This window comes from Gavia stellata, chromosome 2, assembly GCF_030936135.1.
Source record: "Gavia stellata isolate bGavSte3 chromosome 2, bGavSte3.hap2, whole genome shotgun sequence".
Classification (NCBI taxonomy): Eukaryota; Metazoa; Chordata; class Aves; order Gaviiformes; family Gaviidae; genus Gavia; species Gavia stellata.
Window position 1 is genome coordinate 47,553,094 of NC_082595.1, and position 27,760 is coordinate 47,580,853.

General features: G+C 43.1%; 1 protein-coding gene across 2 annotated transcripts; it reads right to left on the bottom strand.

Moving 5' to 3' along the window:
- Positions 1–1,695: 1,695 nt before the first annotated feature.
- On the bottom strand, positions 1,696–27,760 carry HECA (hdc homolog, cell cycle regulator). Of its 2 annotated transcripts, XR_009484976.1 has the most exons (5): positions 27,529–27,760; positions 12,120–13,160; positions 8,834–8,988; positions 5,013–6,119; positions 1,696–1,937 (listed from the first exon to the last, which is right to left on the bottom strand). XR_009484976.1 is itself a non-coding variant. In XM_059835542.1 (4 exons), the coding sequence occupies exons 1-4, from the start codon at positions 27,758–27,760 to the stop codon at positions 5,955–5,957; spliced, it is 1,593 nt and encodes a 530-aa protein (XP_059691525.1). In that variant the 3' UTR covers positions 1,696–5,954. The 2 variants fall into 2 exon arrangements, 1 of the variants encoding a protein (XP_059691525.1); XM_059835542.1 differs by having other exon boundaries at positions 1,696–6,119.

Here is a 27,760-nt window from a genome sequence, read left to right on the forward strand (position 1 = left end):
CTGTAGTTTCTCTGCACATCCCACTGATGATGGTTGGACATCACTGAATGAAAAGCAAATGTGCAGGAAACAAAGTGACTAATATGCGCATTTAAGGCCAAAAAATACTCATGTACCAAGTCAATGACAAAGCACAGCAGCTGCAGCCTTGACAGGAAAGCAGGTTTTGTTTTATATGGCCAGGTTTTACTAGCATCAGAATGAACAGAAGTTGTTTCACAGAATACTGTCAGAATAGAAATCAAATACGAATATAGCTGTGTGAAACCTGGACATGTATTTTTAGGTGCACACACCCACACACATATGCAGCCTGAATAGTTCATTCCCCTCCTCTGATACAATCAGGGATGCCTGCAGCAGGAACATGAGCCCAGGCATGCTCCTAATCCAATTTGCCTGTGCCACCCCTATTTTAACTACATACTCTATCATGTAACAGCTTGAAAAGCTTTTTTCCAGTGAGTTTCTCTTTCCTCCACATTCTCACAATGCTACTCAGTTTCTTTTAGTAAGAGAGTAATTACCGCAGCAGATCAAACCTTAAGTGCTGCAGTTTAGTGCTCAGTACCTTATGCCTCCCAAAAAAGTGGTAAAGACTGCAGTAATTAAGCTAGGGGAGGAGTCTTCCCCAAATATTAGTTCTGATTTAGTTTTCCCCCGTAGGCTTAAGGCTTAAACCATGACCTACAATCCTTTCAGCAACAGTCCAATATGGAATCACTGCATTCATTTGCAATTACTTGATGGTAGCTTATTTACATTTCCACCTCATAAACAGATCTTCGTATTTTAAGAGGCAGCGCTTTCCACAATTAACACAACACAGTTTTTCAGCTTGAAGGTTATTCCAGCCAGCCACAGGATCCGCTTCCAAAATTAAACCTGAACAGCTATGGCTGGCTGTTTAAAGAGTGTTTCCAATCTCCAAATCACAGCTCATCTCTCTTGAGCCACGGCCCTCCTTCCCCCACGGCAGTATTTGCTTTACCTTTTTCAAGTCCAGATTGCCTTGATCGTTTACAACCTTCCTGAACTTCTCTGTGGTAATATGCAAAGGCTGAAAAATCATGCTGTAAGCATACGGAGCAAGGTTTGCTAAAATGCATGATTAGATTATTAGACTGCCGAAAACCTTACGCAGGAAGCAAGGATCTGAGGCTCCCTCCCCTGCAATGGGCTTTCAGAGATGAAGCGTTCAGTTGTAACATAGGAAACCCCTTTGCCTAGTGCTCCCCTTTTGCCTAGTGCTACCGTATTGCATCTTCCCCTACAGAAGCCCTTCTGGTACTTCTTAGGCACCAGAGGGCATATTTCCATCAACAGACTCAACCAGAAGTGAAGGATTCAGCACTCCATCCCCTATTCACCCCCACTGGCAAGAGCCGGTGCAGCACCCAGGCGTTCCCGAAACGGCTCCTGCAGGACACGCTACGCTGCAGGAGGAGCATTTCCAATGTCAACGAAGTGAACAAGACTTCTCTTTTGCAAGGGAACACGTCACACCCCACACCCCCTTTTAGTATAGCAGTCTTCAAAATTACTACATCAAAGCTTCGTTTTAACTGACATTGAAAACCTGTTTTCACTGTGCCCTTCAATACTTAAGGTGACTAGAGTAAGTCTCTCTATAAAGAGCAGGTGTAAGAAACTAGTCAAGAAAAGAAGGGGGAAAGAAGAACCCACACCATTAGCTGTCTGGTATTTATTACTTTTTAATACAGAGAAGTCACAACAAAATATTCTCTAACAACACACGCAAATGATATCATAACCAATTATTTTAATTTCATCAACATTCATTTGCTATGTACATATTCTTCCATCTGCAAAAGTGCAATCCAAGAATGTCTCAACAAGAAACCTTTATGGACAAGTATATTTTTGAGGGATTTTCTCACCAGTGGCCTTACAACAACATGTTTGTCCTCGGTTACCTGGTACAGCAAAATGAAGAGTACATGGGAAAAAAAGAAGAAAGAAAGAAAGAAATTGGGTTAGATGCCTCCCTTGTAGGAATATTCCCTATTTTCCCAACTAAATTAATTATGAATACACTGCTCGCTACTGGAGATTTTAATGCAAATAAGACTATAGGATAGTCTATGGGCTGGCTATAGAACACTGTAGTTTTAATGACTCCGCAGCATTAGACAGAACAAGAATTTAAGGCTGATAACCTTGGTAGATGCCAAATTACACATCAGCCTGTAAAAGATGTGCATTGTGTTAGTTACGGTTATCAAAATTTACTTTTAACCATCCTACTGGTGCATGAATTAATTTTTACACATCCAAAATATGAAGTCTACCTAAATGCAAGCCTCTCCTATGGAAAACAGAGTTAACTACTGGAAAGAAAAGCATTTGCACATGCAACTCCTATTACTATCACAAGGAGTATCGTGCACTTAAGAAGAATCTCCAAATCCAGAGGACTGTATTCTCATTTACAAAACGTATTTCAGGCACAATTTAATCTGACCACAGGCCAGATTTAAAAGAACACACAGCATCAGAAAAATGAAAGGTAATGAAGAGTAAACTTTAGCCAAACAAGCAAAGCAAGCAGCTCCCTAGCTAGGGAAATCATTTCTCTTTTGACACATTTAAAAGCTCATGACTACTTCCAGTGTTCATCAAGGTGGACAGAAAACCAACTGCGATCTAGTTTAACCTCTGAAGTAGCCGTTAGGTCCCAAAGAAGTTACCTCTGCCTTCGTACTTATGCAAAGCCCAGCTGAAACTCTCATGGCCAAAGGGTGGGCCTGATTGCTTGACTGGAATCTGATGCATGTTACAAAAAATACCGCATTTTGCAGTAACCCAAGACCCGTTTTCAGTACCAGCAAGAAGCAGGGAAAGCATTCTCTACAAATTAGGGACAATTTACTTTGGAGTGAAAGTTCAGAGGAGTCTTGCTGTAGCTCAGCTGGTTTCCATTGAGGATCATTTTTGCAGTGCTACATGTGCTGCTAGCCTCCCGTCGAGAGACGTGTTTTGCAAGAAAATAGGCATTTCCTCAAGCAGTAGATAAGATTCACTAAACAGCAGAATTAAAAGGAAAAGCTGATGGAGAACTAAATTGTTTTCTTGGATAGATTTGTACGTAACTCCTTGTCACTCATAAGACTTTAAATATGCTTTTCCCTTCACATTTTCTCAGTCTGCTGCATTCTTGGTTTTGACTTGAATGTACTGTACAACCTTTCATATGCTTGTGTATTTGAAGCTGGCCAAATTTCCTTTTTCCATGTCTACTCATTCTTGATTGTCATATATACATGTCTGGAGAGGCATTTAAGTACTTTAAAGAACAGAATTATAAATTAAGCTGCTCTAAGCAAAGCAAATGAACAAGTATTTAGAAGGACTCCAGATCCCATTTCTTCTCTACCACGTGCATTGTACAGTGACACCTCCCCTCGTTGAATGCATGAAAAAGTGGGTACACAACACCATGTAGCCTATGTGGGAATCAACACCCTAGACTCATGGCATAAGTGACTAGCATTCAAGACCAAACTCTACAGTTACAGATGTATCTTTTATTTTTTCTCATTACAGGAGCTTTGTCTTTACTGTGTGATTTCAGGCCGCTGGAACAGTGTAGCCATTGTCTATCTGGTCTGGTTCTGCCAGGCAATGCAACTCCAAACCTTATTAGCCACCCTAACTCCATCAGGTTGCTCAATGCACCATCAAAGCTGAAGGGCCCATCCTCCCTGAGGAGGTAATTCAAATTATAATTTGATTGTTCTCCATCTACACTGCACAGCTAACCAGGTTTTATCTGCTAGACACCTTCTTCCAGCCCAGGTATGCCTGGACCAGCTCCTGCTCCTATGGGCAATGGTTACAGTGCTGGTCCTACTGCAACAGGGCTCGGTGTTACTTGATTTGTGGTAGCCACACCAGGATAGTGTTAGAAGTCCCCCAAAGTCCTTCCCATAATTATCCTTAAAAAGGAAACAGGTTTTCCCGAAACTGTCACAAATGGGGAACAACTGTACAAAACCCCAAGGATGTGCTCCAGACCCAAAACCAAGCACAGGAGCGAGGACAGGAGAGGAGCGCCAGCGATGAAGGCTACCACAGCCTGCTAACATCACTGTTCAGACCAGCAGCAGATCACCAGTGTAACTGTACCATATAGACAATCTAGATGTGAAAACCATTAATGTGAGCTGGCTGGCTTCTAAGAACATTACCACTCAAGTTAGCAGTAAGTGATCTCTGCCAACATAAGCCCCCTGTGCAGCTTGAGTATTACTAGAAGAGTGTGGCTAATGCTAAAAGGAGCTAATTCGGCAGTGAAGACAGCCAGGAAATAAAACTGTGAACTTGGCATTTTTATGCACAAAGAAACATGGATATTCAGTTCAAGTTTTAGATGCATGTTAATTTCTTAACTTAGCAGAAAGCATAATTCTCAGTCCAGCATGTGAAACACTTTTTTGGCTTCTGACTTTTTTCTTTTCTTTCCCAGGGTAGCAGAGTATCAGGGCCATTTTCAAGATCATGATTTCAACAGATACACTCTTTAAAAAGATTCTAATTTGTGAAAATCAAACAACTTCGGAAGAAACAAAAAAATAATCCCACCTCGTCAACAGAAACAAAACCCACACCTCTCGAGTGCACAAACACTCCATAAATACACTATGGAGAAAAGCAAAAAAACCCACCTCCCCTAAATCTCAGTTGGCTTGAGAAACCAAGCAAAAGATTAATGACCTATTTTAAAAATTTTACTTAAGGAAGGGAGAAATGGGAACCAAGAAACAACAACTGCAGAGTCTACAGGGCCAAGCCCTCTGATACAAATTCACTGCCTAATGCATAGTCTATTATGTACAGCACAGAGGCATGTAGGAAGTAAATACGCTAAGTTTGCTGTCTTTATTAAAAAGTCTCCAAATTTTTAGATCCTGGACTTAATGCAATTTTGAAAGACAAAGGTGCAGCAATTAATTGTTTTACAAAGCAATGCCATGTTTTGTACTCAGTACCTCTCAGCTCTTACAAGTCTGACAGCCCATATCCCACTTCATGGTCCTCGTTCCACACCAGTCCCACCAGTCCGCAGCAGGCAGCAAAGCCTCAGTCCCAGCAGACACATACAAACACATCCCCATTCAGCTCAGCCTGTTCCTTCCCTAAAATGCCTATGAAGAAACATCTTTCAATAAAGCATTTTAAGAACTCCAGCTTGTTTTGTTATGAACAGATGACCCAGCTGGGCACATGACGGCCCCAGTGGAAGCAGCACTATTGCCGTATGGTCCATCAGGGAGGGCAACGCACATCAAACGCACACGGCAGGAAGACGCTACGCCAAAACAAAAAAATTCATTTCAAGATTGCATTTTCTGGCATACGTTTACATTCACTTGTCACAATACCTTAGTTTACCCCATCTCGGGAAATCTGAAAGAAAGCCTGCTGAGGCGACTGGCAGTGCGGGGCCAGCTCCTGCGCCCATGGGAACCAATGCGAAAGGCTATATGAATTCAACAGTAACAGGACGGTTTCTTTCCAAGGATTTCCCATTTCCACCAAGCTGGAGGGACAACAACTCTACACGATTACCCACTTTCCAGACAGACATATTTCTCTGTCCTGTATGTCTCCCCACGCCCCTCCTATAAACTGTATTACAATTATACAAAAAATATAAAACCAAATCAATTTTAGCTGAACTTTACCCCACACTCGGGATATATTCAAAGGCCAATAATTGGCTTGCCTCCAACCTTCATAGAGATCTTGTCAGGAGGATTCTGGTTTTAACAACATGTATATATATATACATATTAATATGTACACAGACAAAGAAGCTGCTCTTTCAGTTAGAAAAGAAATTAAATTTCATCACAGAATGAATCCTATAAAAAGATATGTAATAAAGTTGAAATACCCATAAAATAGCTATTACTAAAGCAAAGCTTTCGTCAATAAGCCTCCAAAACTTTAAATGAAGAAAATGGCTTCACGAAGTGGTAGTCTAGATTGCCACAGTGAGGACACTGCTGGACGTTGCTGTATTCAGAGAAATACTGCATGCCAATCCGTACATCTATTACTGGCTTCCCACAGTGCTTACAGTTCAGTCGAGCCTGTAAAAAACAAAGAAACAAACAAAAAAACCCTTTTTGAAATAACCAAACTCGCCTCCGCTTCTCGCCTCTGAAAAAGAGAGCATCGCGCGCAGCCCCCTGCCCTGCCCTCACCCGCAGGAGACGGGGTAAGTCAGGAAACCGGCAGTAATGGGATCTGCTGGTAAGGACATTCCTCACCCAGCCTGGTAACTCGCAGGCATACACAATGTTTTTCACAGGAAATACCATCACCAAATTCTGGAGAGTAAGATACCTCCCGCTCTGACTGCCAGGAGGTAGAGAATTTCAAATTTTATGTACGCACGCAATTGTCTTCTGTTGATTAATCTCTGAACCAATTCCTCAATCCCCAGCACAAGAAGTGCTGTCTCAATAAATCATTAATGAAGCCCCAAAGCAAAGAGAGAAATTTTACATTTGTACCATGCAATTCAGGTGTTTAGGTTGATGTTTGAACCTGATCTGTCTATGAAATATACCAGCATTTCAATCTTTTGGCTTAACAAATGTATAACTCAATCTACTTTATCAGCATGGCATGGTATTGTATCACTTCAGGTATCTATTTAAAAATTTATAATACGTATCAGGTTATACAAACTAAACATCACTTCAAACACACAAACTATTCTACAAAACCAAACTGAGAAAGGACCAACATTAACAGGGTGGATATGAGAAATAATTAAAGGTCAAGGGTGAAGACAGACAGAGTTATTAATGTTCAGCAGTAACAAAAAAAAGTAAGTCTTCAGAAGAAATCTAGCTGAGAAACCCAGCCCATTTGATGTGAAGAAAGCAACAGGCAGTGTGAAAGCTCAGCAGACCGTTTGAAATACTCAACAGAAGCAGAAGAGATTTGAGACTGTAAAGGAGTTTAAGAGTAAAGGTGGCAAATGAGAAGCGAGGGCCTTCGCTGTAACACAGCTTAACCTCACAGCCCAATAAGCTAATGAAAGCTTCAGCTCTTCACTGCAAAGAACAAAAATGATCTTCTATGGCAATCTTGATTTAAGGGATTTTCCTGGGAGGAGGAGAGGAAGAAATTATTAAAGTACTATAACTATTGAGACAAGACTCAAAAAGAAACAAACCATCAGCTCCACAGCCATCTGCTCTGCCTGAAAAGCAGAAATTCTAATAAATACAATCTAGTAGAGCATGGATTTGTACGATTTTCTTAACCAAAGTGTTGTTTTCCCCCTTGCTACTGTCCAGCACATCAGCCAGCTGCTAGTAAACTGACAGTGGCTGCAGTTCATTATCCTACATGCACATTTGTGATGTGTAATTAAATATCTTGAAATAAGGTATGAAATTATTCAAAATAGAAATTAGCAAGGCAATTTGGAGTTAAATTATATACCAAATTTAATGTCATTCCTCTGTATGCAGAGGATCATCTGTAACAATCACAGTGAAACAATAATGCGTATTATCTGGCAATCACAATCACTGGAGCTAATGATTTCATAGTCAGTTCCATTACTTACCATGTACTGTCACACTGCCCATTAATCATATAATTAAGGCTCTTGTATAATGAGACCTTAACTCTTGTCTTGTACATTCAACAGAAGCAATTCAGATTTAAATTTTCTGGCTTTTACAGAGCTAGCAAGTCAGCATCAGTGTTTTATCTTTAAAAGTCCCTATTTTTAAAAAAAGTTACAATCTCAAAAGGCACTAAATTTGGAGGTAATACCTCTACCTTTAGTTATAATTGTTATTAATGTCAGTTTATCCAGTAGCAGCAACACCACTTGTCTTTTGAGCAACACATTCTGGTAAATATGTTAAATTCAAAATTAAACGGCATTTTGCATATTGACAAAACTGTACTTTAGATTGCTCTTAAGCACGCACAATACCATGAATTGATCATACTTTGAATGAACGCATCTTTGCGAGGCTCCTGTTCTCACCCAATAACAACACCTGCGTGCCCAAAGGCAGCAGCCCGCTCCTGAGCATCCCGAGCGGACCACTGAGCCGCTCCCAGACAAACGGCGCCCAGTGCTTTACCCATGCACTACCTGCACAACACAAGTGCTCTGCCCATCACATGGACAATTCTCTTCGATGCTGATCACCCTGCTGCCTCAGGCACGTGTCTACTCTGGAGTAACCCCAGGCCTTGGATCTTTCTCACCCAAGGTATAAATAAGGTGAGCATTTAACGAAAACTAAGCTGCTTCAGGCTGTGGCAGAGTACCATCATCAGAGTCAGTCGTGGCAAAGATGGAGAGCCAGGTAATCTCCAAGCACAAAGACTCCTTAGACCTTTCCGTTCCCTTGGCTTTTTTGCTGCAATTATCTTATGATAAAACACAATTCAAGCAACTAAAAGAAACCTGAATACATGAAACATCTGCTAAATATGTGCAATTGTTATTAAAATACTACTGGAATTACATCTGATGCCATCCTAAGCATCAGATTTAACTGTGAATGCATTTAAAGGGGCTTTATTTAAAAACATAAGTATTAACCACTGACCATTGCATTGGCTTTTGTCTAGCTATAGGCCCTGGTGCTTAAGATAAGACAAAGGGACAGGGACTCGGTCAGCTTTCTTGTATTGCACTCATAGGTACAGGCTGGAGAAGAAGGATTGAAGAAGGGAAGGGAGAAAAGAAACACAAACCTTGGCTTTACTTATCATCAGTTGGAAATTCACCTTATGAGTCTTATTTACGTACAGTACTAACCTGACAACAGGGAGATGCTGCCAGAATATCGTAGGTATACATAGTTCCCAGCTGATGCCAGCTTCCATCCCATCGGGACTTGCACTTAATGCAGATAATTTTGTGAACCCCTTCTAAGCAGTCTACACAAACAGCATAGAGGTGCATAAGCCTTCCTGTGGACAGGAAACACACTTCTTAAGGAGACTGGAACAGAAGATTAAAACAGACATTTCCTGCAATGTGTTATCTGCCCTTTAGTGATACAAATCACACCTTATTAAAACTGGTTGTTTTTTTTTTAAAAAAGGGTGAATGATAAAGTAAAAAACGTTTCTGTATGAGAAATACATAAGGCTTGACTGAAGCTATTTTCCATGGATGCAAAACTCAGGAATTAGTTATCATCCTGCCCACCCTCCCTTCCTCCACTTGCTGGTAGACCTTAGCAAAAAATTTTATAAAAGCAGTTGCTAAAGCTCCATGAACAGATGCCAGGTTAAGCTGTATGATCAGCTGCAGTGTTTCCAAGACCAGGATTGTGCCCTAGCTTCCTCCCCACCTGACAGAAGAAGTGGAGAAGTGTTGAAGCTTATTAGCAAGCTGGGTACAGATTCATTTAACAACGTGCCAAAATCTTCCAGCAAAGAGGGAACTAAGGACCTAATATTCCTCATGGAAAAAAGCAACAGCCGGAAGAGCAATTTTCTTTCATGTACTTTTTCCTGACTGTTCATTAACAGTAAGAGTATTTAAAAACTTTATATATTACACATACATAGGCTTTTAACATGCCATTCAGAACTACAGATCTATCAAGCTCTATTGTGACCTTAGGCTCTGTATGCACAAAGACTTTCAAAACCTGAGTTATATTGACTTCCATAAAAATCAAGCAGTTCAGACTTGAAAATGAAGTATTTTCTCTACATAAATATGACTAAACTCACCAATGCAAAATCCAAGATGCAAATTTCACACAGAACAAAAAGTTCTACACAAATTACAAAGACCTGGCATCTAGATTATGCCCGATTTGTAGTGATTGAATCAATTTGTAGTTTAATAGTTGGCTATTAGAAGTAGGCTGACACAGAGTACTAATTCTGTAATATACCATATTTTGCACTGCTCTGTAACGCAAAGCTAAGAAGCAGTGCAGTTACAGATCAGCTACAAAACGGGACTGCATATAATATGTGTTTATTTTGGATTGCAATTTGTGCTCTTTAGCATCAAAGTACTGAACACATCACAACCTGTAATTTAATGAACACACACATCTTGTACCTATTCTAGATAAAAAGGAATAAAATATTAACAATTCATGATTGGTCCATACCAGACACTTTCAAAATTAATGGCTTGGGTTTTACCTTGTTTTGTTTTTTAAGCCAACTATTTTAGAAAAATGAGAAGAAAAACCAGATTGTTCTTAAAATAGACACACAAAATACACTTGCTAGTATGAGCTGGGAAAAATTGAGTTATTCCACATTGGCATGTTCGGCTCTAGAAAATGTGATCTGATGAGACTAAAGTGCAAATACAATAAACTCTGTTCCTAAAGTGAATACTTGAGATTGAAGACATTCAAATAATTCCACGCACAGAAGTTTTGTGTTGTGCAGGAAGATAATTTTCCCCATCTGAAGTTCTGCACTGTTCCCGCACATTAAAATACTGCATTCCCCCACCGCTTAATTTTCAGGATCCTTGTTATATAGGAAATGAGGCACCTGATATCTTAAACATGTGTGAAATAAAAGAAGTGATTTTCTGTACTGAAGAGAAAATAACACCCTGGAACAGGACCTTGCAAGCTTAATTTCATTTCAGAGCATACTTCTGATAATAAACCATTTTACCCAGGACAAGGAGGTAAAAATTTTCACTATTAATTATCCACGGCATCTTGTCTGAGCAAATTTTTCAGATATATCATCCAATGGGTAAGAAGCAATTAATTAAAAAAAAGAGTTTCATTCTTAGTGGCAAACGTTAACAAGCAACGAGCTACTATTACTAAACCAGCTACTAGTACTCATAAAGTCAGAAGCACATTGTGCATGCTTCCCCACCAGAGCAAATAAGCATTGTTATCTCATATATGTATATTCTGCTTATCCTGGAGATTTTTTTAGCTTGTGTATTTGCCTATCACTTTTTCTCCTTGAAGTACATTAGGTAAGACAGAAACAATAATGTTAGCATGGGTACAGTTTAGGGACTTAGTGCACAGTGATTTAAGGGAAGAAAAAAAAAATAAAATACAAAGTTGTTGAGCAAAGGAATGTTACATAACATGTATTATGACCATGCATGGGATATAACAAATTTTATTGAAAGAAGAGAAATTTAAATGTTAAAATACCTCTCGTTAATGCTTTCCCAATACACTTTTCAAAATATAATTGCATGGTTTTGAACACCAAACTATGAATACTTTCTCTGACTTACTTTAGCCATGCTGGCTGCCAGCAGGCTGCGGGACAGGCGTGTTTTGCCATGTACCACCCTTATCACTTAGTTTGGGACACAGCTTTCAGGAAGACCTGAAGCTCATCCTAGCCCGCATGGGTTTGTTTCTCTAGGAGGAGAAAAGTAATACATGCCTTGGTCGCAACTCAGCTCAGAGCTGGAACATAATCAGGATGCAGTCCAAACAGGTGGGAGGTTGGAAATAAGTCTAAATCCCCCACTACACCCTTGCTGCTTCAACCCATCATATTAAAAAGCTTACTTTTACTATGTCCAAACTCTCCAGGCCAGTGTTAACATAGGCCAGACTATAGTCCTTTCCACATTAAAAAAAAAAAAACAGTTTGCAATAAAACAAAACTGATATTCTCTAGTCTGAAAGCAGATGAGAGGCATCTCATCTCACTGGTGGTACAAATATAACTTTCACCCATGCTGCAGCACAGCACGCTTCAATTTAAAAGACTGTTTAAAAGGCTGATGTGTATCTTGGAGTAAAGCTCGTAACAGATAAATCAGCACACATGTGCCGCAGAACAGAGTGGCTGGAAAACCTTCCTATGGTCTACCTAGAAACCAGATGAGAAATCTCTTGGTTGTAAACCCAAACACAAGGCACAGATCTTTCTACACATCATTTGCTCCTTGTAATTCCTTCCTAAGTGTTTCAATCTGATCCACGTGATAATTTGGACGTGACTTCAAGCTTTACAGAACTGCTTAAAAACGCAGAATCAGGAAGAAAATCTAAAACGGGGCGGGGCAGGGCACAGACAGCAGTTCCATCATTTAATGAAGCCTAGCATGACTGAGAGACAACCTGTACCTTGAAGGTGACAGGGAACATCATATTCAATCTCATCGTGTCTCGATGGGCTAAGGAACAGGGTCCCGTCCACCAGCGGAAACTGTTCAAACACTGGCAGTGCCCTGTGGCATAGCGCACAGTTTACAACGTTCCTGTGGCTGGCACTAAGAGCAGCAAGGATAAACTTCCGAAGGTCCTCCCCTTGGCCCACCTGGGCATCATCTTCCATCCGCACATGGAAAGTATTCAATTTATGCCTGGGGATGTGAGTAAGCAGCTCAGATAGATCGAGCCTTCTCAAAAACTGCACAGGGGCATCGAAGTGTCCTGATCTATGTGCTTGCAAACCAGCTGCCCCGTAATCAAAATGCGTGTTCCTGAACATGCCCCCACCGGCCATGTTCTTCTTATGGGGCTCCAGGTGAATGGCGTTCTTCAAAAACTCTCCTAAGTATCGTGAGGAACGAGGGCCGCTGAAATGCGTGGGGGCAAGAATAGAGTAGCCGGTGGGTGGGGACTGGCCGGGAGAGACACAAGGTGAACGAACGGTGTAGCTGCCGCCCATGACACCCTTCTCCTGGGAGTTCTGCCTGTCCATCGAGTGCCTTCGCTGGAGGTCATGACTCAAGCCTTTCTGTGGCTTGTTGGCCGGCCTGCCCTTTTTGGCCTCTTCTGCCGACTCTGCCATCGACCTCCCCGTGCTCTTCTCCAACACGGATTTTTTCTTCTTATCATCCTGCATTCGCTTCACCTGGTACCAGTCAGTGTCCTTCTTTAAATGACCCTGCCCACACCGACAGGAGCAAAAGCGAAAAGCCAGGTCATATCCCTTCTTTGTCCACATGTTTTGGCGACACTGCTTTTCGTTCCAGCTCCTGGCTCTGCCAATGCAATTGAACTGGACGAGAATGCTGCTTTCCCACTCGTAGAAGCACTGAAGGTGCATCCAGGTGCTGTACGGACAATGCTCGTTGTTGCATATAACCTTCTGGTAGTCATCCTTCTCCAGGTCCACTGGCCTTCCAAAGCTACAGATCAGTGGAGTAGCACAAGGGGCTTCTGTGAAAGATAAAATAGATATATTAATAACTTAATAGCCCACTTACCTCCAATACTTCTTTAAACGCCATGCCAAATACGCACACGAGCTCTTATTCATGACCCACGTTATCAAAGGGCCCCAACAAGCACTAGCTCCGGGTCAGGGCAAAAAGCAGTCTTTGCCAAAAAAAAGTTAAGTACATGAAAGGAGATACGGAAACGAAGGAATAAGGAAACAAAATGACATTACAGTTTGTTTAATATTCAAAGCCAAAGCACCTCAGAAGCATTAGCCCTCCTCAAGAGTTTATGGATACCGTCGCAAAGGCTTGAAGAAGTAAGGAGAAAGCTTTGTGGACGTTCCTGCAGGGCTGCTTTGAAGCCTGAGAGGCAACGTGGGGAGAACACAGAGAGATGCTTGTTTGAAAAACAAGTAGGCAATACAGTCTGGCTTTGCAATCATGGGGAGAGGCAGGAATTTATCTTTTCTTTGGGAATGAGCAAGAGAAACAGCTAGGGAGAGAAGGAGGAAGCAGAGGACTTTGAAAAGGAGGACTAACAGCTTATGTTCCTAGTGCAGAAAGGAGGGCCTTCATTACATTGCTCAGGCAAACACAGACTATACCACCATCACTGACCTACTGGATAGCTAAAATTCACAAACCAAACAGTTCTGCAATACAGACAGGTTAAAAAAATCAAATGCCATGTGGTCTTTTATCAGCAAAGTAGCAGCCTTTGCTATACCCTTGAGCAAAGAACAGTTTATTTCAATTCTCTCCCTACAACAATATCAGCTTCTACACAAAAATGTTCCACAAAAAATGTTCATTTATGGACCAGTAATATTTTCCCCTCCCTCACCAAAGTACCACAGACTACAAACTACTCCCATTTCTGGGTGCTCAGTTGCAGCTGGGAGGCACAGAAAGGACAGGAAATTTTCAGCTGGAGTTTTTACTGGATCTTAAGAGTTTCTAATTATGAAGTTTATAGATGCTTAGTCAAGTATTACAGATATTTCTCCTCTGTATTTCTGACTTCCTACTTCCTCCACTTCACCAAAAGAAAATGCTCCAACAGGGCTGGCAGGCTGCCTTTTAACCTCTGTATTGCTGCACTGAAATACTAGCAGGCTTCTTCAGGGACTTCCACGGTCAAGCGCTGTCTCACCCTGTGCGAAACAGAGCAAATGTCTCCCTGCAGTTCCCCAGTCTCAGCCAGAGCTCCGGGACTTGCAAAAGAGGTACACCGAGCCTCATGGATAGAGGCTGCCATGATCCAGGGTTTTTTTTCCTTAGGACTTCAAACTTCTATCTGATAAGCGGGGAAAAAAATACCACTCGGTTGCATTGCTTTTAATCCCGTTCTTGTAACTGCTAGCACAAATAATACAACATAATTTGCAGTGAGATGATAGGTTTTATGCTGCTACTTCACTTTTACTCAGACTTTCAGTAATAGACACACTACCCATCATCATCTGTAGCAGCAATACACAAAACAGATGCTTTACCACAACAGATCTTCGCCATACTAGTGGTTTTGCCCCTTCCCAACAAGTTGCTGTTAAAAGGCTAAGAACAAACAAACAAGATCCTCAAGGTTATCTTCAGTAAATTCAAGATTACGGTAGCTCTTAAGACTTATTTACCCAGAAGAGACAGGCACAAAGAGTATGAGAGAATTTTCCCCAGCCATTCCCCGGAAGGTGCCTCATCCTTCACCTCATTTGTCTGCCTCTGTTTCTAACGCCAGAAGCAGCACAGTTGCAAGGAGAATTTTCTGCAATACCTTTCCTTCAGGGACTAGACTATAAACTGCAACTAAGGCACATTCCCGAAAACGCGCTCTTAAAGCAAGGAAAAAAAAAAAGAAAAAAAGATTATTTTATTTCAAAATATGGACTTGTTCAGTCATTAAAGACAAATTACCGAATTGGAGAGAACAGAGATAAGAGACGCATTCCCTCAGGACTCTCTGGAAGTTCCTTCTATACATGTGATACCTATATTCTTACTAGTTGTCTCAGGTCTCTGAAAAGCCCACTAAGAATAGGCAGGTTTTGAGATGTCTTTGAGAGACATGAATTTTATTGGCTACCAGTGACTAATTTTTCTCCATGTTTTTTACTGTGTATTATTGAGTATAATGTCACTGGCCAAGAAGAAAAGCGAATGATAACTTATCTGCTCTGGAATAAAATCTGTCAGTATACCAATTCAAAGAGTTCTCCCACCCATTCTCCCAGACTTTGATTCAAGCCACACTATGCCACACCAAGCAACTCTGCAAAGTTCTTCTTTGTTGTCAGCCATTCTTTCATTATATTTAGGGTCTGAAAGCACAGTTTGCAATTATAGCATCCTTAAGAAATTTATCTGAGAAGCCAGTTAAACTGAAACCATTAAAGGCAAATCATCAGAAGTCAGATGTGCAGCAAGACAGCCGAGGTACGAGTATGACACAGTTCTCACTTACGCATTTCCTGTATTCATCTATTTCAGTACATATTCCTTTCCACCACTGCCAGGAGGCAGGAAGAAAGAACATGCCAAAAATCCATTTATGCTCCCCCTATGTTTCGGAGTGTAAATGTTCTAACAGTTGCAGGTATAATTATAACTGACAGCTGAGAAAGTTACTATACAGATAAAGTCTAGAGATCTCCACTTTAGAACAAAGACTTTACACTTGTTCATCCATACTGGCATTGTTAACTGACTAAAAAAGAAAAGTGTTTCCTTGACTAGCCTTTGAACATGTTTTTGGTTTAGGATGGAAAAACACATGATCTCTAGCCCCCTGATAAGTTTACAGCCTCTTCATTTTATGTGGACAAAAGATTAAATTAATAAAATAAGTGGCTGAAATACAGAAAAAGCCACCGCAGCCCATGTATACCACAGAACGTGTCCACAATTATTTGATTATGATCATGTACTGGGCGTCTACAGGCTGTTGTAAAGGTGACTTTCAATAGATTTTTCCCCCCTTTTCCCTGGTTGGTCAATGAAAGGACTGTGGAATGGGATCTTCTCCAGCGTCTCCTTGAGAACTTACAGATGCCAGATTACCAGAGGAACTTCCCACACAGCATAACAATGAGCAAGAAGAAGCTTCAAGTTTTGAACAGCAGATGTCTTTTTCAACATTTAAGTTAGTTAGATGACTACAAAGTTTTCAGACGTTCTCTCATCTGATCTTCTATCTACTCACTGTGAATTGGCTGGTCACACAATCAGCATAGCAAAAGCAGGTCTAGAGCAGCTGGAAGAAAGCAATGAAGGGAACAAGAGCCTTCCACCATGCAAAAGACTCCAATGAATTGTTAAATGGTGGCCCTGAGGTCGCTTTGGAAAACGTCATTGCTAACAGGAGAAGCTGGTCCCTGCTCACCTCTTCTGGGAACTCACCTGACATTTCACTACTGTCACTGTAGTAGCACAAGAAAACCAACAGGTCTCTCTGCCATGTTGCCATGCTCCACAGCAAGATTAATACCGTGCTAGTCAAAGCATCTGCTTTCACTGATACAGGTTTGTTATTACGAAGTCTGCTGATCTTGAGAAGGCCTTGATAAAACCGCTGCAGTATTTCCACAATAGAAAACGAAGAGCCCACACAGCTAATGAAAGTTGTCTCAGTAGAAAGGTCTACCACTTCTGTAGTATCCCCATATTTGAGAAAGCAGAAAAATCCGCTATCTGAAAAGCGTACTGAAACCTCAAGCCAACCTTTGGTTCTGCCTAATATTTCAAATTCCAGCAAGTCTATCTGTACAAAACAGGCTGTGCAGGACTGAACATCCCTTGCAGACTTCTCTCCAATCATGTCTCCTGCCAAACATAATCATGCCACATGTTACTACGTAAAGAATAAATGAGAAAGAGAAAACAAAGCAATTTTTTGTGCAACTTTCCCAGTTCAGAGCAACAGAAATACCTTAGAAGCAAAAGAGACAGCATTCAGATCACTTAGTATGGGAACCACATTAGTAAATGTGAAGAGCTCTTCCCATCAATTCACAGCCTGGAAAGTACTCTGGGTTATTTAATCATCATGTTATAAACTAGACAAAGCATTTACTGCAGAATTACAGAACTTGAAAAATTCTTGTTATCAAGCCTTTCTATTTCCCATTAATTAGAAATGCATTTTGAGATTATTCTTCAAAAAGTCAGAGCTAGAATCATCATCTTAATGTTTTATGATAACAGTACAACGATTACTGTCAAGAGAGACAATAAAGGGGAGTAAACAGAAATTCACATGGCCAAAACGCCCATCCACACCTGCAGCCCCAAGCTGGTTTGTCACCTAAATATAATTTGCTTCCAAGTAGCTAATAGCTCCACAGATTTCTGGTTTCCCAAGTTATGAAATTGAACTTCAGGAAAAACGAAAGAGTACCAGGTATCAGAGCAGCACCCATTCTCCCAGCAGACCTTTCTGAAAGAATGCCTAAATGACCATAAAAGTACCTCCTTTTTACTTCTCATTTTCAGGATGGTTTTCACAGCCTAAGAGGACAAAACAAGACAGCGTGCAGTTCGATGTAGCAGAATGGCTTCGACATTTAGACACAAGTGCATGGCTGTAACCGACAGGCTGCCAAGTTGCAACTACAATTGCTTGCTGCTTCCTTCTAGAAGTTATGTTTCCACATAAAAAATGTTTTCTCATATTCCACTGTAGTGATTCTGATCAGTAATTCTGAAAATAGTTGCAAGGGGCAGCACATAAATGTCCTCTGTAACAGAAATAACATACAATAGTCCAAACAAATGTACATTTGAGCAAAGATAGCTCATTGTTTAAACAAGGTTATGTTTTATGTTTGACAGAACTACTGTTAAGATTAACTTTTCTTTCAAAAATGAGAACATGACAGAAGACTGCAAGGAAGCTGGTTTGGGTGTTTGGCTTTTTCTCAGTTTTTCCAGGAATAGAAACAGACAGTTGAGATAAATCTCCTTCAACAAAAAACCCACATTAACCGGTTTCTACATTTTAATAAAAAAGAAAGAGGGTCTATGAAGACCACCCTTCCCATTTTATGACCCAGACAAAAGGAGCAGAACAACGGCTGCCTGAGGAACTTCCCTCTGGTGAAGTAAATGGAGGAGAATGTTGTTTACTTCTGTTTACACACCCATCACAAAACCAAAGATGCACCCAGCAAGCCAAATGCAATGACTCCACAGCTTCAGTTTCGTGACTGCTCTCATTTGTTCCAAGTCCTTAATGCGGATGCCTAAAGCAAAATTCGCTCTTCCCCCCCACCACGTTCCCACATTATGCATTGTGTTAAGCACCAGAGTTTTTCAGTCAGTGGACAGAAACAGATAATTATTTCCTGTACTCGTCAGCGTAGGTTTCAGCTCACCGCACAGACTTGCAATCGCTGGTAAAGCTCAAGGGAGGTGTTAAACATGTGAGGCTGGGGGCAGAGGAGAGCACAGCATGGCGGCGGTTGGAAAAGGCAGCCCTACTGTCATCTTAAAACAACTGTCAAGCAACAGTAGGTTGTTATTGATCTGGAAAAAGAAATTATCAAAAAAGAAAGGTAAGGTCTTGGCACTGGATCGGCTGCAAGACACTTACGATGGCTTGCTTTTGGTCTACCATTACTCTAGCATCTCATCATCTATGCCAAAGACACTCTACTTGCCAGCACATTACTTAGGCCAGAAGGGTACCTGTGGGACACATACTTTGCAAATCAAGCACTTTAACCCCTACCACCACTTTCCCATGAACAGTGCTCCCTTCACAACCCTACACAGCTAGGAATTGTTCACTCTGCCAGCTTGAACCAGAGCTGAGTCATTCCTGTGGAAGGCTACTCCCTACCAACCATCTGCATGAATCTTCTGAATTTCCTCTGCCATCAGCAGAGCTTTATTTTAATTGAAGTCACACACTATTATCGTGCTAATACTGTAATGCAGCTGTAGAAAATAAACCACCACAACAACAACAAAACAGACTGAACACAAAACTTGTATTAATTGTCCAATGTGTTTGCTTTGGTGAACCTTGGAATACAATCTAATATTCAAAAGATTACCAAGACGTGGCAAAATGGTATTGCCATATGCATAACTGGTTAAACAGTACAAATAATACTGCAAGACAGAAATGATCAGTTACCTTCCTAAGAGCCTGAATGCAGCAGGAAGAATGCAGCAGGAAAAAATGTTTCACAAGTGGATCCAAAACACAGGCTTGGATCTTCAGTGCAGCAACAACAACAACAAATAACAGCCGACAAACAGTAAGAGAAGTCTTTCAAAACAGCTCAGCTCATGGCTTATATTGATAACACTCACTGACGATGACTGATGTCTCTCCAACACTTCTTAAGCAATCTTTGCAGACTGATCAAGATGAAAGTTTCCACTCATTCTCTGGGAGGGAGGGGAAAAAACAAGACAGCAGTACCTGGTAAGCCGCCTAAAACACAGGCTTTCTTCTGTGTCATGGGACTCCCTCTTATGTTCTTGGAAAGAGAAGCCAACACCAGCAGTCCATCTTCAGTGAGCAATGGGCAGAGAGCTCAGGCTGGCGTGACACCCAGCGCAGACCGACCTGAATCACCCTCGGAGAGCCACTGACTCCAGACAACCCCTCACCGCAACGGAGTCTGGCTGATAGCTTTCCACATGTAAGCACCTATATATTGACACTCACGTGCCAATCTGGAGCTCAATCCTACCCCCAAGGACCAAGTAGCTGCAGTCAACATTTACACTCAGAAGGGACTTAAAGAGAACAAAGATGTAAGCAGCCTGGCTCTACTTGGCACGCTTACCCCATGTGCAAGATGTTGCTAGTTGTATTAGGTGAGTAGTCACATGAAGTGATCACCTTCCCCTAGAAAAGATCTCAGGTAATTTGGAGCAACTAAACCCTGGTTCACCTGGAAATTCAGATGACAGGACTCCTGGAGGGCTCAGTAGGTGCTAGAACCACCTCTATGCACTTCACTTACGCTGACTTCATGCTTGGCCTCTAAGGGAGTCTCTTCACAAAAAAAAAAAAAAAAAGAAAGGCCTAGCAACTACACAGCAGTGGGAAGATGCCATGGAAATCATGAAGGCTTAACTCATACCTGCCATGTTACACTTTCTGACTTACAGCACAGTCAGAGCTAGTGCCTGTTTATGAAATCAGCAATTAGGACATGATACAAAGTCAGTTATCTGTGGCTCTTAGTCAAGTACCCACTCCCAGCTCAGCCATCACCTCACCCAAGTAAGTCAGAAAGTCAAGAGCAAAACTGTGCAGGCTAAGGAGGACAGGCACCTACACGTGCACAGTAGTTTTGAAGTTTGCTCACACAGCCATCTGTGCTCCAAGCTGGACCTACTGCCTACACCGCTGAAACCCATCATGAGAATTGACACGGTCTTGTAGAAGTCACCGTCATCTGTACAGTTATCATCTAGCCAACCTAGCCAACTTCTTTCCATTTAATACCCGCCATCCAAACACGGAGAACAACTCTGCGGGTGGATTTTTCCGGTGACTGTCATGGTGAATGCAGAGATTAGTGACTATCTCAAGACTGGTGGGCATTAACATGTTTTGAACCTTGGCCGTTGCTTTGTCCGCACATGAATCATCCTCACAGAACAGCATTTCCACCATTAAATTCTCTCACTGTAGCCTTCCAATGGCTTTTAATACCTTGGAATGTTACAGGAAACTAACCCTGGTGCCTCAAGAAACAGACATCCTAATAACTAAAGCAGACTCTAACGCACCTGCCCTCGCAAGCTTTCCGTGGCAAATTCCAACTCACGCTGGGAATAAAGAGATAACTGTAGGAAGCAGTAGATGCCCTAATACCAAGCACAGATGTAAACACTGCAGGCTGGACTTGCCCAGATTCAGAGCCACCTAGCCACCAGATCCAGCCCAAGAGCACAAGAAGGGGAGAGAAAAAGGAGAAAAGGTTGAATCAAGTGGTATCAGCACCTCTTTTAGTTTCACGTCTAGGGATATTTGTGTCATTGGTCTACCCTCCCCAAGTTTCAATATGACAGACAGTATTTTTATTTCCCATGCTAAAGGCTAAAGAAGCTGGTAGAAACGCAGTGGGAAACAGGAGATGCAGTCACCCGAGCTGCAGTACCTAACATCTCTGCAAGATAGCAGCTCCCGAGTGTGGAGCTGTCGGTTCCAATAGACATGTCCCTCATGATGCTCTGCTGGCTCCCAGCCCGGCCCGTGTGCCATCTTTGGCATCTGTGCGGTACGCAGAGACCTCGACTGTACACTGCTCCCAAAATGGGTATCGGCAGCACGGAAGTGGAGACGGGGAGTGGCAGGCACACTCAGTAGCCAGGCTCTAATTGAAGCTACCTCCTCTCCCAGCAGGCATTCAAGACAGGAACAACAGCAATATCCCTCTCAAGCCCTGGAAGGAGGACTGAGAGATTCTACCATTGCAGGGGAGACAGAGAGAAAGAGACAAAGGTTGAAGTGAATGCTCTCAAGATAAATGTCCCTGAAGTCTACCAGGAAATACCAGTGCTCTACTCAAAACCCCGCAAGCTTTCAAACGGAATTACCCACTCCAGTGACTAGATTACTGCTTCAAGAGGCCTCTCTGAAATTATTTGAATTTCTATCAAAACTGTTTATAGAAAGCCCATGCCCTACTAATGCTGTTGTCATTTAGACCCTTTGAAGATTAGCTGGACTATTTTACCCTGAGCTGAATGCAAGGTTTACCTCTATTTTTTTTTTCCCCTCACATATGCCGCAGGAAGAAAAGCAGAGAAGGATAGACGTCTGCCAGTCATCACGGTACTTTAATATCAAAGGATGTCTCAATATGCAAGGCTGTAAGCGAGGCTGAAGAAAACTTACAGATGTCTCCAAGGACTAGAAATCGTTTTGTCACTACTTGTTAGGTCACTGGGAGGAAGATACAGGATGAGTACAGACAAAGTAAAGCAATCAGTTCAGAAACCGTATTTCCTCATATGAAACCTAACAAACATCAAGTCTAACCCTTACTCATGCAAGCGCTACACTTGAGCAAACGACTAATCACATGAACATAGAATGCTGTCAGGGCACCGATAACCATTCTGGTAGCAAATAACTGTTAAAAAAAATTACATGGGTGTGTACTTGATTGCGTGAAAGGACAGTATTTATTTTATTCAGTAATACCACAGATATTATTCCATTTGCAAAGATTTGCAGAACAACAATTGCATTTGCTACAATGCATGTAATTGCATAGTTTTAAAAATCCTGAAACGAACATGAAAGTCCTTTCGAACCCGATTTGCATTGACAGAGAGTGAAATTCGCATGCAGTTGATTTCTGCAGTTAGAAGAACTCAATGGAATTAGGAAGCAAAATGGCTTTCCTTCAGAAAATTAACAGGCATTAAATTTCATAGTCACTGCAACAGAATAGAAACTTAATTTTCCAGGTGGTCTCACTGATATCAATGGGACTCCCTCAAGCTAAGTAATAAGAAGGTGCCAGTACTGAACATCACCAGAGTGCCAAACTGGAATTGGATGTTATATGCAGCAGGGAACATTTGACAGCAAATATGAATCCATGCTTAAATACTACAGCAATTCATGCTCTAAAAATAATTCTTTAAATTAGTTATCACACTGACAGATTTTCAAACTATCCCACCTCCAGGATATAATCTTTTTTTTTTTTAAATGTTAATTGTTGGTCAGTCACAGCTTTCAGTAAGTTAGTCACTGTTGCGCTGAGTTTCTTCTTCATACACTTGTCCTACGCTAGCATTTTTTTTTGAAAGTAAACCAAAGTCTTAGAAACTTGTGAAACCCAGGTGAAGAGCGTGCAAAAGCACACCTGGCCATTTTAAACCCAAGTAACTACAGAGAAGTTCAGAGCCCGGCCAGCGCAGTGGGCACCGCTCGCACAACCCCTCGGCTGCCGTGGCAGGAACTCCACTCCTGGGAAACCATGCTCCAGCTCCACCTCCACCAGCTCCCCCACAGCCTTTTCTTCCCTGAAGGACTCTCATGCTGTGTACCAATCTGACCTGTGCCAACTCCACCTGACAACCCACCAACTCGCCAGCTTTGCCACTTGTGCAGTTCAAGGGCTCACCTATGCCAGAGGGGAAAAAGTATGGTCTTAAAAGAGACGGTCAGTATACCATAAGACAGTGTTTTAGAGACAGCTATGGCATATTTTTTTAGTTTAATTTAGCTGACTATGATAAACGCCATGTTAAAGGGGAAAAGCACAGATAAGGAGAGCCAGCTTCTCCTCTTCTCTCATCTTCTCATAGCACCAACGCTGGAGAGACTAGAGTGACAAGGACAAGGGGATGAAGCAGCACAATACTAAGATAGCGACCATCAAGAGGAGGAAGAGGACTTGGGTCTACTGGACAATGAGACCAAGAATGGAAACACGGTAAAGAAACTGGATGGCAGAAAGAATTTTAGGGTCAGAAACAACTGTATGTGGAGACCAGAGCAAGAAGTTTAGAGGATAAAGGGATAAAACAGATGGAGCTGACGGTGTAAAAGCACCCAGCTTCAGCGAAGCAGAAACAGAGAAGGAATTTGCCACTCAGAGCCCTCAAATCTGAAGTAAACCCTGTGGATTCTCCTCTTCTGCTGCTCAGGGCAAAGTATCCACAAAATGTCCTGCCCCCTCAACACTCATTCACGTCTGAAGGTAACCAACTATTGCCCTTGGGAACGCTGGTAATCCACACGGCTGGAGTCAGTGGGATAAGTGCACAATCCATGGAGCTGCTGGTATAATTTTAGATGATGACAGCTCAGATTTTCCAGTTTGGTTAAGAAAAGTAACCCAGAAAATTAGCTAGAAAACTAAAAATTTATTAGGAATATCATTCAAGCACTCTGAAGACAGGGAATCTAAGAAAGGAGGCTTTCTGTGACATCACATTTCAGTTTCCCTGTGCACTGCGATACGGTTAAATTAGTCTGCCCCTCCCGCCCACCCGATTTGTGCCTCATTCAATGCAGAAAATGGATGCACTTTGGTCAAGAAAGATTAATCTATCATATACAGAATTCCTGCTTGGTCTGATGGAAGAGATAGGAAAGGAAGGCACAGCTACAGAACGTGAATCCACCTTGGGGGCATCATCCCAATACCTGCTGAAAAGTTACAGTGCAAGACGGAGAAAAGCCATCGCATCTGGTCAGTGGTTATACTCTCCACCTTCCCAATTCCCACGTGGGAGTCTAGAACCCTTCGATCACAGTTTGAGCTCTGAACATGCACACGTTAAAACACCAACAAAAAAAGCATAAACAGATGCCCTCTTGGGGCAGGGAAAAATCAGCCTACGTTTCTCAATCATAATGCCAAGAATTGACTGACACTTTGAGGGAAAATTGTGCAGGGATTGAAGCTAAATTTGTCAAAATGTAAAAGGGAACAACATCTTTCCACTGTAAAGGGGTGCTATAACAACAGTTCCATATTACATGGTCAGAGCTGCACAGAGAAGCCCAGAGGAAATTAAAAATTCTGTTTCATTATGGCACATGGATGGGGGGCAGAAACAATACACGGACCACATAATGAACTGTGAAGACTTCAAAAAAATATCTGAGCCACTATCCCTTCCCTGAATGAAGCAGGCTTTTGATGGGACTGCATAATTAGACTGTCATACTGACATCATGATGCAAAGCCAAGGTTTGCACAGACAATCTTAATTTTGCAATTATTAAATCTGCTGCTTTCATCTCCACATACTTCTGTCTTGTCAAATTAATGAAAGAAAACAGGTTATGTTATTATGATCATCTACCACTTTTCCAGGGTAAAGGCAGAGTGGAAGAGCGGAAATACCAGGCACATGCAAATTACTCTAGAACATCATACAGTGATGATGCAGGAGAGATGAGCGAGCCCAAGGACGAGGGACCCAGAAGACCGGCAAGCCTGGGCAGCACGAGTCAGAGCATGCAGCTGCACGGTCCAAAAGCAGCACAGCAAAGACCTTCCCTGCACCCAGCACGCTTAATCTGCAACCCAGATAATCTCCCATGAATAATCGAGAGTTGACTGTGTACAGCAGAACTCTTATTAACCTCACAACTCGCTGCAGCAGGCTGCGTCCTCCATAAACTGCTTAGTGAACAAGCAACCATAAGAGCACGGCCTCTTACAAACGTCTTGAGTCTAGTAATGGGATACTTGCCTCAAGGCCCTGGCTATTCTACACAGCTTTGTTTCAGATTCATCGGTTTTGAAGACTTGGGGGAATCCATTAACATCATCTCATCTTTTCCTTGCACATGAGAGCCGGATTCCCAGCTCTGTAGCACGCCAGGAGCAGTTTCTCCTTTCACGTCCTGAACTGGAACTGTGGAAAGCTTTGGACTTATCAGTGAGAATACAATTTACGAAACTGCCAGCTCAGGATTACCTGATGGGCAGTAGTCGACGCAAAGTAAAGCTAGCAACCACATCTACCCCTCCAGCCTTTATGATTATCTGACATGAAAGAAATGATTAGACACAATGATCCTGTCAAGGCAAAGATCAGGTGTGCTGACCGGGCACCTACAGCAAACGCCGAAGCCAATGTTGTAGCTGTGTTGTGAGGGGGAAAAAAAAGGGGGAGCGGGGCGGGATTTGACAAGAGTCCAGGACTTTTCTGACCACTTAAGTCATATGGAAGCAGGGAGAGAGAGAATAAAGGAGCACCTCAGGTTAGCTCTCAGAAAGGTGGCCTCAACTTCTGAGGAAGCTGTCCAGCACAGAGGAAGGATACGTAAGGTACCTGGGCCACAGTCTTACAGCTGAAGACGACTGACAACCTGTCCAGCTAGCAAGCTGTACCACTGCCAGTGTTCACTGGCATCACCTCCAGTGGCATCTGCACAAGGAACAACACTTCATTATCCCCATGCAAAACAGCCACACCAGAAACGCACCTCTGCTTTAACTCGTGCTTGAGTGAAAAAATTTGGAAACACCGTTTCCTCCTCGCCTCAAAAACTACAAGCCAACAGTGCCATGTATGAGACGCCACCTGCAAAGCAGATGTCATGCATGTTACATCAGGGGACTGAAGTCATGATAAAAATGCTCTAGAAATTATCTAAAACCTGCTAATCTTTCTTTTTTTTTTTCCCCACCTTGTTCACTCACTTAGAACAAATAGTCAAAAAAAAAAAAAAAAGGAAGGAAATTCTAAGCATTCTCCATGATTCTCTGGAGTAAGTAATACTCTTATAAAAGCAGTCTGGCACAGACCATGTGAGCTAAAGTGATTCACAATTAATTGCTAATATTTCTAAGGAAAAGTTTCCATTAAATAATACATGGGAATCGGACATCTTGAAAACCAAAGTAAGATTCTTGGAACTACCTTTGGCTAACAGCAGGCAGGCAAAGCTACCGCCACAAAGTACAAAACCAGTTGTAGCCACCCTCCCTCTTTTTCCAAAGCATGGAGAGTAAAAAACTGAAGTCCAACTTGGGAGGGGAAAAAAGTCGAGAGTAGAGAGCCTGTGCCAGTTTGTAAATCTAGCAACACACCTACGATGTGGGGTATTTTTGGCTTGGCAAAAAACGGAATAAAATGCTAGCCTACCTTTAGTTTTAGCCTGAAGTATCATTTTGCAGCAAGACTATCTCCAAACACGGATAGCAATGCAAGTTTCTGCAAGAAAACACCTTACCAAAATTGCTCTGAACCAAAAGCCAACCCAGCAGCCCAAGGCAGCATAAAATGGTTGATGAAAAGTGAGTGCGTTACCCTGACAAACCGAACTGCTGTAAAACGACAAATAAAACGGACCGAAAAGTAGGACTCCATCTTTAATTGTGCGGAAACAACGTCGGGATTTTTCAGCTAAGTACTGAATAAGCCGAGACGCGGCCGGAGCCGGCGGGCGCTGCACCTCCCGCCCCCCGCCGGGGATGCGCTCTGCCCCGCTGACGGCGCTCCCGGCCGGGCGCCCCCCCCGCCTCCCCGCAGCTACGGCAGCCGGGCGCTGCGCGGCAGGCAGGCTCCCGCCGCCCGCGCCGCTTTCAGCACCGCCGCCGCGGAGGCCCCCGCCCTCCGGCGGGGCACCGGGCGGGGACACCCCGGCCAGCAGCCCCCCCGCGCCTTTCGGGGAGATCCCGGCGGCAGCAGCGGCCGCGCAGGGCCCCGGGCGGCGCCCCACGGGGCTCGCCGCTGTCCCCGCCGGCAGCCAGGGCCCGCCCCCCGCCTCCCCCGGCCCCGCCGCCGCCCGCAGGCGCACGCCCGCACGTCCCCTCTCGCCGGGCCCCCCCCGCGCCGCCCACACGCCCCCCGGCCGCCGCCTGCGCCACCGCGGGCCGCGGGAGGCCGCGGGGCCCGGGCCGCCGCCCGCCGCTCACCGCTCTTGACGTCTCCGGGCGCCGCGCCGCCCGCGGCCGCCGTGCCGCCCGCTCCGCCGCCCGCCCCGCCGCCGCCGCCCGCCGCCGCCGCTCCCGCTCCGCCACCAGCCGCGGCGCCGCCGCCCGCCGCCGCCGCGGCTCCGCCGCCCGCCGCCGCCCCGTTCTCCTGCTCGTCGCCGCTGCTGTTGGCGCGCTTGTTCTTCTTGCCCTTGCCGCCCTTCTGGTTCGGCAT